The sequence below is a fragment of the Pteropus medius genome, unplaced genomic scaffold (assembly GCF_902729225.1).
Source record: "Pteropus medius unplaced genomic scaffold, Ma_sr-lr_union100, whole genome shotgun sequence".
Lineage (NCBI taxonomy): Eukaryota > Metazoa > Chordata > Mammalia > Chiroptera > Pteropodidae > Pteropus > Pteropus medius.
Genome location: NW_024344371.1, coordinates 3,152,975 through 3,165,458, shown reverse-complemented (window position 1 = coordinate 3,165,458; position 12,484 = coordinate 3,152,975). Strand labels below are relative to the sequence as shown.

Here is a 12,484-nt window from a genome sequence, read left to right as displayed (position 1 = left end):
CCTTGACTCCTGACCGCAGAGGACAAGTGTCAGTTCAGCTACTGGAAATCAAAAAATGTTAGTGTTGGAATACAACATCTTTATTTGTACCCGCTTACTTATGTGCTTCATCTACGTAATCTATGAGGTTGTAACAGTTTACAAGTCGTCCTCTGAAGGAGAATTTTATTTCCTGGTTACTTGTGGGGAGTGGAGGGCCATCTGACTATAGTGGCCATGTACTGACAAAAACGGATATGGATTAGATGGCTCAAAGTGAGAAGAAGATAGATGAAGAGGCTTGAGAAAGATTAAAACTCACTGCAATTAGTTTTTACAAATACCACTTGAGGCTGCTTTGACTTGCAAATCATACTGTAGGTTGGTTTCTTGGATGGGAAACCTTTGTAATTATAGCCTGTAGAAGCTGTGGATCAGGAAGAAAGAAATCTTTCCTGGGGTTGTAGGGGAGGAAGAATAATCTTCCCGCTACCCTTCTGAGTTCATAGCCAAGACCCCTGTGGTAAAAAACAAATTAACAAGAGAAAAACAAACAGACATTTATTAACAGGTGTACCTAATATATACGTGGGGGAGACCAAGGGAAAAATAAGCAATTCATGAAGTGGCTTAGATTTCAGGATTGAATACCATCTTATTAGGAAAAGAGGATGGAGGATCTAGGCCTCTTTGGGGACACAATGATTTTTAGGGAAGATGAATCGGCCCTTAGAAGAATAGATGGAAGGTATGATAGTTTGTGACAAAGTCTGGGTGTAGTGTCGACTTCTAGTCTCCTCTCCATTGACAAGAGTCAGTCTTCTCTGATTGATGAAACTCCTGAAGAGGGGATTTATAACAACTGAATTCCGTTCAGAGGATCTGTCTTTAGGCAGAAAAGGAGAGTTTAGAGAAGGACTTCTCCTGTGTTTATTTGCTGTTTTTCACATGCCTTTGGCTCAAAGTAATCAATATACTATATATAGGTGTATTTTGGGGTGGCATATCCTGCTACCCTTCAGGGTGATATAAGTTGGATAAACTATGGTCAGTGTTTCATCATTGCTCTTGTATTCATCCTGTTTCCTTACAATGGAGTCCCAGCCTTGGACTGGACATTGATTTACCAACAGTAAGATTTAAGACTTGATAAAGCTACTTGGTTGAATCAAGAGAAAAAAATCCTGTATATTCTGTTTCTGTATTCTCTCCTGAGAATATATTTCTTTCCATCCCACAGTTCATCTTTAGGCTATTGGCTTGCTTGCTTGTTTATCTTTCTATCTATCTATCTATCTATCTATCTATCTATCTATCTATCTATTTATTTATTTTAGGTGAGGCAACCCTTGGTTGACCTCACAGATTGCAAGGACCTTGTCAGTTTACAATCCTTTTTTTTAAAATTTTTCACGCCTACAGCACCTGGTCTTCCTAGGTGGTCTCCCATCCAAGTGCTAACCAGGCCTGACCCTGGTTAGCTTTAAGATCAGACGGGTTTGTGCTTGTTCAGGGTGGCATGGCTGTAGACAGGCTATTAGCTTTTAAATTCAGTTTCAGAGTAGCTACAGGAGAACGAGTTACAGAGTTGTTTAAAATATAGATCCCAAGATTCTGGTTTTGTGGGTACGAAGGAAGGGTCCAGGAGCCCGCATTTTTTAAAAGCTCTCCATGCTGAATTCAGAGGTACATTCGGGTTTGGGGGGCACTCTTAGAGATTACTGCCACAAAGCTCCAATAGTGCCCCTTTTACTCTCTGAGTCTTTTCCTTCTAATACACTGTGCATTCCCATTTCCAGGGTGGCGTTAAAACTACACACCTGCATGATTTCTCACAGGCCTGTTAGCATTGTCGACAAAAGAAGAGCCAAACCTATAGAAAAATTTTATGAGTTTATTACAGTTTATTTGAGCCAAACTGAGGACGTGCCCAGAGCAAGATCTCAATGGATTGAAAAAATGTTCCTGAGAATGATAGTTTAGTGATTCTTTTTACACATTTAGAATCCAAGGAGAAAACGTTAAGGAAGGTTACATGAAACTCATCGGTAGTGCATTAAGAAGGTGGGAGAAAGCAAAGTGGGGAAGAGAATTTCTGGGATCAGATAAAAAGCAAAATGGACAGATACATACTTCTTTTACATTGGTGGATATAGGACAGTTGACATTTAACAATTACAAGTAAATGGAGATGGTATGCAGGCAACAAAATAACAATGAGGAGTTTGGTGCATTTGCTCTTGTGAGGGTGGTTGCACCTCTTAGGGGGTCCAGAAAAGATTATTCTGGCAGTTCAAGGTATATTATCCTAGATGCATAAGAATAATGGGCAGGGCTTGCTTAACATAAAGATGAATCTTTTATTAAGGTAGGTATAGGCCTGGGGTATGACTACCCACCATGATCCGCCCAGTTAGGAGTTTGTCCTGTGTGGTTACTTTTGGTCACTGAGCTTGTCAGGTCTACTGTGAAGCCTCTTTTTCATTCACAGTATTATTGTCTTGAACAAGAATTTTTGAGAATTTTTTTTGTAAGAATGAATCAGATAATATCCTATTACAGAGTTCCTGAAAGTGAAGCCTATAAATTCCTCATCCTTATAACACTTAGTACAGAGCCTTCCATACATTAGACTATTTATCCATGTTTAGAGGGTTTCATACTCAAGAATGAGAAAAGTAAGGCTTTGGTAAATAAAGTTGAGTTTCTCTTTTACAAATACTTTCTGATATGGATGGCTACATTTACTCACTTTATATAAGTTCAATTTTTAACCATTAATTATAATTTAGGCACTAGAAATAAGTGACTTGCATGTACTATTTTATTTAATTTTTTCAACGATTCTGTTAATTAGGTGAAGATAGCACTATGTGGCAGTTTGTAAACTGAAGTTCTAGAATTTTAAGAGATTTACCCAATCACGTATAGATTTTAAATTTTGGAGCTGAAATTTCAACCCACATTCATTTAAGTTACTGATTCTATTTTCCTTTTTTGTCATTGTTGTTGTTCTTGGTCACTGAATATCAACATAAAAAACAACAAAAGTTCAATTCCATTTCTTATCAGTTTTTCAAAAGAAACACAGGATTTCCTAACAGTTTAATAAAACATATATATCCCCCTCCCTTCTTTTTCTACAGATTTTACATTATTAAATGATAGCTTTCGATTTCTTTAACTACAATTTTCGAAAACTGTGAATCTTAGATGGAAAATAAAAAGCCATGCCACAGTTGGGAAGGTGCTGGTCAGAGAATGCCTGATAAGTTTGGAAATATAACTTTTTCTACATTGCTTATAGAATATTTGAGGCCTCTCTGCTACCACTGGCTTTCTTTTTCACATGTCCCTAAATGGTGACAGGTGAGAGGCCTTGGAACTGGAAAAGAATTAGTATTTGTTTCCCTTTTAATAAAAAAGTCCCTGTCAATTATAATACCTGCCAAGGAAACTCATTGGGTGAATCATGGTGGGGGAAGTTCTGTGTGCTAACTTCTAGGAAATTACAGGATATCAGTTAATGGTCAGCACATTGAGAAACAGGTCCCTCTACACTGATGTCATTTCGTTCTCAGCCAGTATGAAGAACCTGATATAAATGATTTAATGTCATTATCGGAGCTCAGATAGACCTGGGTACAGATCTATGATGTGTAGTAGAGATATAGATAGATAATAAAAAGCAACACTTTTTATTCATTATTCTTGGTGCCACTAAGAAAATCTGTTCTATTACAGAACTGAAACTAGGAGAAATTTCTTTAACCAGAGATTTTTTTTTTTTTTTTTAAATATATCTCTTTCCTACCATGAGATTATAGATGTGCACTGGATACAGGTGGACATTTGTGTTGGTAACATTTGTGAAACTTGCATTGAGAAGGATGTTCCCATGGTCTTCCATCATAAATCATCTGGATTTAACTTAAACCTTCAATGGAGTCAGCAGCCAACTTCTGGAGAGCAGGGACTGTGTCTAAATGATTTTTTATATCTCTAATACTGAGGATAGAGGTGGCACCTAGTAGGTATTTACTAGTTGGCCCAATTTTACAGCAGGCTGATCAACTCTGTGAGCTGCTGTTACCACGTACATATAGCTGCACTATTGATCCATATGCAGCATCTCTGAATACTCTGTTTAACCTACATGACCAACCTATAAGCCCTCTCTGCACCTTTAATTCTGATTTATTAATTGCTTGAACAAATGTTGGTTACTGATTCAGGTGTAGACTATGACTAGGATGACAAATGAAAAAAAAATAACATTTACTCAAGTTACTGTTGAGCTTTCTGGATGAATTTTTCCAGTTAAAATTCAGATTGACCTTGAATATAATAGATACAAATGAGCAGAGTTAAGACCAGTACGGAAGTACAACTTTTGGAAAACTAAATATAACCTGAGGACTATACGTTTAAATGTCTGGGAGGGGAGAAGAAGGGGGACTCACTGTGAGTCAGCAACATACTGCTTTATTTTCTTAATTATTGGGCACATACTGCCAGTTAGCCACAGGAGCATAACATGTGGGAACTGCTGGGTAACATTTCCAAAATACCTAACATTAGTCAGACACTTTTTTAGAATTCTGTGTCCACTTCGGCTAAAGGAGACTGTGGATAATTTGTCAAGGGTCCAGATCATGGCAACTAGATGCAGAGGAGCACTGGAAAATAGGACCCATTGAAAGAGGCTGAGAAATAAGGATTAATTACTTAGCCTGATCCAAAGCAGCTGAAGGGTGATTAAATTAATGGTTTTCTGTTGCATGTCTAGTTATTATATAGAAGATGATATAATTTTCAGTATTTAGGGAAACAGATTTATATTATTAGAGTTAAAGGAGATTTTAAGGGAGCATAAAGAACTTCTTGACTTTAAAAACTTTGGACGGTGGAAAGACTTGTCAACTGGAAGCTTGAAATCACGTTCCTTACAAGATAGGAATGGAGGTGGGTAGTGCATGCCAGTTTGATGTAGGTGCAGTTGGGGTACAGACTGGCAAACTTTCTAGATCCCAGTTCGTGCTGCTCATCTCACATTGTGTTTGACATTTTCAGCGAGCGAATCGGTATTCCTTTTTTGTTTCTATGCTTTCATAGTTATTACAAATGTCAAGACCTTGCTTTTAATGATTCTGTAATGCACTTCAAGCAAGTAAGTGGCTAAACCACAAATTGAAAGTTACTTCACCTGCATGTCAACTTGCTGCTCATTCTTATGTGGGCCCTTACAATATTGTCAATTCCGACTTGCCTTTTCTTTCTTTTCAGAAAACTCTCTCTGTGCCCTCCTCGATTGCTCTACAATGAGTGCCAAATCTGCCATCAGCAAGGAAATTTTTGCACCTCTCGATGAAAGGATGCTGGGAGCCGTCCAAGTCAAGAGGAGGACAAAGAAGAAAAAGATTCCTTTCTTGGCAACTGGGGGTCAAGGCGAATACTTAACTTATATCTGCCTGTCAGGTAATGAAAACCAGAAATTAATATTATTTTTAAAGCTTCTATTTAAAAAGAGTTAATGCTAAGATATCTAAGAGGGTCAGATACCCAGATTCTGTACACGTCTGATCTTCCACTCCTTTTTCCTGTTTTTCTGTTTCTTCTCTAGCTCTTACGTGTGACACCTCTACTTTTGAGGTTGCCTTATATGGGAAAAGAAAGGAAGTTTGATTTTAATGTATTTTCTGACTCACTAAGAGCCTCTGTAAAGGGTTTGGCAGGCACAGTTATTTGTCCATAATTCCTTCACTAGGACATTGACGCGATTTTTGTTTTAGAACAATTCCTAGTGTTTGGATAATTGTCTTTGATAGCAGCCTGAGTTTCATTGAATTTCTTTTTCTTAACAGTTGCCAATAATCAGTAATTTAGCTTTTCTCAAGATAAATATCGACACATTATGGAACGTGAGGAAGTAGACTGAGCTCATAGATCACTGCTTTGCCTGAGAGCTGTTCCTTGTCAGGAAGAGGCATCTGTGTCTATTAAGCTCAGAATTTTGTTGGATTATTTTTTTCTCTTTCTGTTTGTGATTGTAGGAGATCTGTGGGATTTACTGTGGATTTATACCAAGTTTTTTGAGATAAAACTTGGATAAATTTTCCATGGACTTATGGGTAATGCTAATCTGAATACTTGAGGCATTTGTAATGTTTCCGATATTTCTGGGCAATGAAAGGGTTAGACTTGCCTTAATTCATCTTTTTTTATTTCCTTCAGTGGTGGCTTGGGAATAAAACTTTATTTTTGTTTTTTGGACTCATATTTAGCTTTAAAAAAAAAATAAGCCTCTGATTATTTAAGTTCATCAGAATTTGAGAGTAGAGATAACTTTTCCAAAAAGAACATGTAAAGATAATAATAAGACTATATCTTAGTAGAAAATGAAATGAGAACATAGCCCTTTGGTGAGAATATTTTTTCTGTCATTGGCCTATTTGTGATCATGAAGTCTCGGAGAGCAATATGGGGACCGTAACTGCCTCATCTCAGTGAAATAGTATTTTCCCTGCTGGAGGAGATGAAGACATGGGATTTACTAGATAATTGAATTTCCTTTATAAATTATCAAGACCTACAGTTTTAAAGTCTGAAACTATGAGAACTGCTCTTTTGTTTCATTTTAATGAAGGAAAATCTTATGTTCTGAAAGTCTTCATTCTTTGCACAGATTTGAATTTTGAGTGAACAGGTTGATAAAATAGATCTGACATTTAAGCAGATGAGTTCATGGAAACTGGGGCAGGAGAAGGCCAGGCAACTTTGACATCCAAGTTTTTTGCAGTTTGATTTTTCTTATAATTGAGAAAGAAGCAGCCACCTTTATTTCCTAACTTTTATGTGAAGCTAAGAGACATATCAGTCACACCTCTGGTAAGGTAGTGTTTTAATTAACAAGTAACTTATTAATTACTCAAATATTTATTAAGTGCTTTTTATGTGCTGGTCTCTGTAAGTCCTGGGGGGTCAATTATGAGAAAATCTCATAAAACTTACTTTGGTAGGGAAGGAGTCGTAAACATTAATAAGTTACTCACTAAAATAAACATAATCATAAACTGTAAAAAGGTTAACAAGGAAAAATATAGTGATATGCAAGCATGTGTGTGGAGAATTTGGCCTGGTTGGGAGAACCCAGAGCTGCTTCACTGGTTCTGAACAGAGGGTGGTGTTGGTGCAGAGAATGTTCCAGGCAGAGAGAATAGCAGCCTCATTAAAAGACTCAGCTGGATTTTGAGTTTCTCTTTTTCTCATATTCAGTCTAAGGATGACCTCTTTGTAGCTAAACTCACATGGGAGGTTGTAAAGTGAAAACAGAACCTGAGAATGACAGCCTCCTTCCAGCCATTAGTGTGAACAACCTACGCTTTCTGGGAGGCCAAGCCTTTCAATTCTTGTGGTTTGGTTGATGAAAACCAGCTATCCATTTTGAACAGGCAAAATTTGTCCAAATTAAGGCAATATCTGCAAATAATATTTAACCACTTTTCAAACAGCATGAAGAGTTTTGTTTTTTTTTAAACGAAGACTATCATAGCTTTTAAAGCTTGCCAACATACATGTAAGCATGGGTGTTTTATAAACCCAATGTCTTTTACTAATGTTTATTTGTGTGAACATGTTTTCCCAGTGTCTATCAGAATTTATAATCTGAGAGGTAGAGGCCTCTGATCATAAGACTTATTATTTTCAGAGTGGGTTCTATATTCTCTGTAGAGAAAGGTGCTGGAGTGGAAAAAACAAGATGATCTTAGGGTTATTTAGCTGTAATTATGTACAGAGAGAGAGAAAATCTCCAGCCTTGGAATAGAATTTGAGTGTTTCTCAATGGACTTCCCCATTGGCTTCTAAATGGAGTGAAATGATATGTACTGACATGATTCTGTTGGTTGGCATTCTTAAAGCACTGGTTTCTACCTTTTCTTCTTGGCAACGGGCTAAAATTAAAAAGACTGACAATACCAAGTGCTGACAAGCATGTGGAGCAATTTAAGCTCTCGTACTTCGCTGATAGGAACGTAAATATGATGTATGTAACGGCTTTGGTAAAAAATTTGGCATTTTTAAATAAAGTCAAGCACATACACTTCTTGGACTCAGCAGCTCTGTTCCTAGTCATTTACCTGAGGGAAATAAAAGCATATGTCCACATAACAGTCTTATTTATAACCCAAAATCAGAACTCAAATATCCATCTACATGTGAATGAATAAATGTTATTTTATATCTATGCAGTACAATATTAGTCTAAGAAATAAACTACCAGTATATGCAGCAACACAGGTGAATCTCAAAAGACATGTTGGTGAAGAAAAAGACAGACAGAAAAGACTACATGCTGTGTGATTGATTCTATTTATGTGAAATTCTAGAATGGACAAAACTTAAGCTATAGTGACAGAAAGCCCATTAGTGTTTGCCAGGGATTGGAGTTGGGGACTGAATTGCAAAGGGGTGTGAGGAATTTTTGCAATGGCATAAGTATTCTATATGTTGACTGTGGTGATGGTTACTTAGGTGTATATATTTTCCAAAATATATATTTAAAATGGGTACATTTATTATATATAAATATATCTCAATAAAATTGAATTTTTAATAATATCTCACAGAGACACTAGTGGGTCGATCATAAAAATTTATTGACCTTCTTATTTCCATCTGCCTTGTAAGGTGGGCAGAAACTAGCCCTTTCCTTTATAGGTATAAAAAGTTATATAAGAGGGTTTTTTTGAACCCTCAGACAGCAGTTGCTATGCATGTAAACCTGTGCTTGCATCTATGTGATTTGTGTGTCAGTGCATTCTAAGTTCTTTGAAGCTAAGTATAAACACAAAAGATGCTTAAATGGAAGATGCTATTTAATTTACGGCTTACGACATACCTGACTGTAGTGTATAGCTTAGAACCGTTAACTCATTCAAAATGTAAAGCCCTGCCCACAGCAATCTCTACAGTTCGTTGTCTCCTCCATGATATTTAGGTCTATAAAACTAAACTAGAAACATGCTAAGAAGTTAAAATCAGTTTATTATCAGAGGCCAGTTACCTATAAAACATTCTGTAATTTCCTATTTAAAATCAATCTGATCCCGTTTAATTCAGTATCGCAATGCTAGCCTTCATGGCCATAAATAGATTTCTAAAATCTTTCCTTGGCTGCTACTCACTGTCCCTATTGAAGGAGCATGAAATAACTTTAATTTCTGTAATTGATACATTCTCTTACATATTTTGTTGAAACAAAATCTTAATCTTTTCAAAATGGTTTTGGATTTGTAGAGAACAAAATTTTCTTATTTAAAAAAGTTTTGAATGCTCTTTGATAAAATAATTTATGTAAATGGATGCCCATGGGAGGTAACGATGTGGATTAGGAGCCTAGAACATGGCAATACTGTTCTTTGTCTCAGTGGTTGCCAACCCTAGGTATTCCTTAGAATAACCTCTAGAACTTTTCAAAATACAGATGGCCCAGTACCACCTGGGTCCTACTAAGTATGCACCACCAGGGTAGTGGGGAAACTAACCTGTATTTTGAAAGTGTTATACTGAAGCTAAGGTTGAGAAGTTTCACTCTCTTGGAGAGTTACACTCTGGGTTGTCTTATTGGGACACTTGATACAATGATATAATTTTGGTACTCAGTTCTATCGAAAGAATACTTCTTAGTCTCTTTCTTATTGACTGGTCATGGCCAAACCTCTGATTTTTCTGGGCTTCAGTTAATTCAGTTGACAAGTTCAAAGGTCCCTTTGGGCTCTGGGTTCTAGGATTCTGAATTCCCTTGGAAGTTTTATACCAGACTTCATTCTTATTCTGCACATGTCATGTAGGGAGAAATCTAAGTTATTAATAATACAAATCAGTGCTTAAAACATTTATAAGGGTTTGAGAACATTCATTACTATGTTATTGGAAGTAGGGTAACCAAAGTTAATTCTCAGCTATCTAGCTTAAGAAAGAAATTGTTTTTATCCACTTCTAATTCAGACTGGATGTCATCTCAAAGTCTATAAATATTAGAAGAGAGAGAAACAAAGAATACAAGACAGATGAAATTTGACCTTGATAGGAATGGTTTATTCAGGAGTGGTGAGTTGACTTTCTAAGAGTTTTTATCCAGGAAAATGAAGAAACCCTCACTGAACTCAGAGATTTACAAAAGTATTAGCAGTGAAAGAAGAAATACAAAACAATAATGATATATATTTACTGTTCTTTATCATAGAAGTAGTAAATATTGCTGAAAATATGAATTTTTCAGAAACTTAGGTAGAAGAAAGTAAAAATCATTCATCTTGTGTAGATTATACTATTTATGTCAATTCGAGTTAATCTTCCCAACATCCCTGTCAGTTAGGGTGGCATGCTCTTCATTTAACCGATGAGGGTTAAATGAAGATGGCGAGTGTTCATCAGAGAGGTCATGACATCTCAGAGTCACTGTTCTGGAAGTGACAGACTCAGAAATCACCCAGTCTTTGTGACCCCAGTGGCCTTGACCATACTCAGGTCAAGAAGGCAGTGTGCTGTAGAGAGGGCCATGTTTTAAGGAGCAGAGTTCTCCCTAACATTTCAAAATTGATAAAGACATTGAACAGTTTTGACCAATAGTTCTGTCTTTCTGTCTCATTCATGAGGTTAATGATTAATAGACTGTCCTGCATTGGGAATACAGTGTAAGTCAGGGTAAGCCCTTTCTTTATCTCTTAATATGGAGATCGATATGTAAATTCAGCCATAAAACTTTAAGTAGCTCTAGAAGACAATGCAATGAAAAGCAAAGTTATTTCCAGTGCCTTGATTATATGACCTTTTCTGCATTCTTTTTTATTTTATAAAGACATAATATTCTCTAGTATACTCTATATTGAGAATTTGGCTCTTTTGTGATATGTGCATAGACACTTTTTATTAAAACATTTATAACAACAATAATCCTTGGTTATGGGAAGGTAAAAGAGGAGAGGGTTTTCTTCTGACATGTTATCTGCCCACTAGATTTTGCCATGAGGTGTCATTTCTAAATAACCTTCAGTGTAGCTTTGTCATGCACCCATCACATGCTTCAGTGCTCAATAAGATTAGGGTGGCACCAGCCCCCTTTGAATTAATAATTATAATAGTAATAGTGTTTATTGAGTTTCTGTATCGGGCATGGTTCTATGCCCTTTATGTATATTAACTCGATTTTTACAACAATGTTATGAGATAGATAACAGTACTATCCTCATTTTGTAGATGGGGATACTGAGCGTACAAAAGTAAATTAGCTCACCCGAGGTCATCAACTTGTGAGTTACAAAACAAGGATTTGAACCCAGGTAGTTTGATTCTAGGTCTATTCCCTTAGCCACTATGCTCTTTTCTCCTCCTCCTTCCTCCCCATCCTTCCCTCCCCATTATGTGAGAGAGGACTTCCCAAACCAAACATCTTTTCTTGCCTTCCCTCACACCACTTTAGTGATAATCATATCTCTGTAGTACTCTGCTTTCCTACGTGTTTAATTGCTTTTGGCTGGGTGGTGACAAACTTCTACACCAATAACTGCACTGTTAAGAAAGCCACATGTTAGAATGATAGTGTCAGGGATGTATTTGAATCAGAGAAAACTGATTCCTTAGGGAGATTCTGAGGGATTTCTGAGAGGGACACTGCCATATATGAACTTGTTCAGTTGTGTAACAGAAAAAAGTATATGTCTTAAATTTTTTTTAGAGTTTCCTTGGGGATTCTTGATCACTTCCTGTGAGAACTGGTAGGAGTAATATTTGTCTTTTCTAAAGCCTTGTGGGGAGAGTCCAAAAATAGATAACTAAGTGCTTAACAGATATTATCTCATTTAAGCCTCACAACAGCCTTGCGAGTGGCTTCTGTTGTTATTTCTACTTTACAGAGGAAATAGCCAAAGCTTAAAGTGAGTAAGTACACTGCCCAGGATCAGGTGGCTGGATGGTGACAGAGCTGAGACTCACATCTGGATTCATCTCACTCCCAAGTGTGCACACCTTTTAATTTTTTTTCTAGGACAGGGCGATGTCTCCTCTTCCTTAAAAACAATGTGACAACATTCTTTGAGCAAGCGTTTTAATCTCTGAGGATTTAGAGAATGTGCTGTCGACCACTTCAGTTTTTCTAGTGGTTGAGCACGCCAACACAGTTTTCTTTTTCCATTCTCTCGTGTGTGCGTTCCAATACTAAAACCAGATGGAAACACGGGAAAACTCTTAACAGAGGCCAGTGCCAAAACATTTCATTTAAAAAGGAAACTCCATCTGTGTGCTCTCCCACCACACAGGCAGGCCACTGTTAAGAACAAGAATTTGACAGCTGACTCACTTATGTTGGTTTTGACTAGTTTTGACTGATTGCAAAGGTAGAGCAAGTGGTGGTTAGGGGGCTTGGAAACAAAAGCAGCTCTCCTTCTGGCACGTGGCTGGCGAGATGCTGTGTACCTGGCAGACTTCCTCAACAGCAGCTGAGCAA

At 37.0% G+C, this 12,484-nt stretch overlaps 1 protein-coding gene and 1 pseudogene across 4 annotated transcripts in view; one reads left to right on the top strand and one right to left on the bottom strand.

Annotated features, from left to right (window-relative positions):
* Positions 1 to 12,484, top strand: part of STXBP6 (syntaxin binding protein 6) — a 233,166-nt gene that overhangs the window by 67,814 nt on the left and 152,868 nt on the right. For 3 of the 4 annotated variants that reach the window (XM_039870439.1, XM_039870438.1, XM_039870437.1), the window contains exon 2: positions 5,266 to 5,457. In XM_039870439.1, the coding sequence (XP_039726373.1) occupies positions 5,301 to 5,457 (157 nt within the window). In that variant the 5' untranslated portion in view covers positions 5,266 to 5,300. Of the gene's footprint in view, positions 1 to 4,924; positions 4,945 to 5,265; positions 5,458 to 12,484 lie in introns of those variants that run through there. The other variant, XM_039870440.1, reaches the window with a different exon arrangement.
* Positions 1,393 to 1,510, bottom strand: LOC120608614 (uncharacterized; annotated as a pseudogene).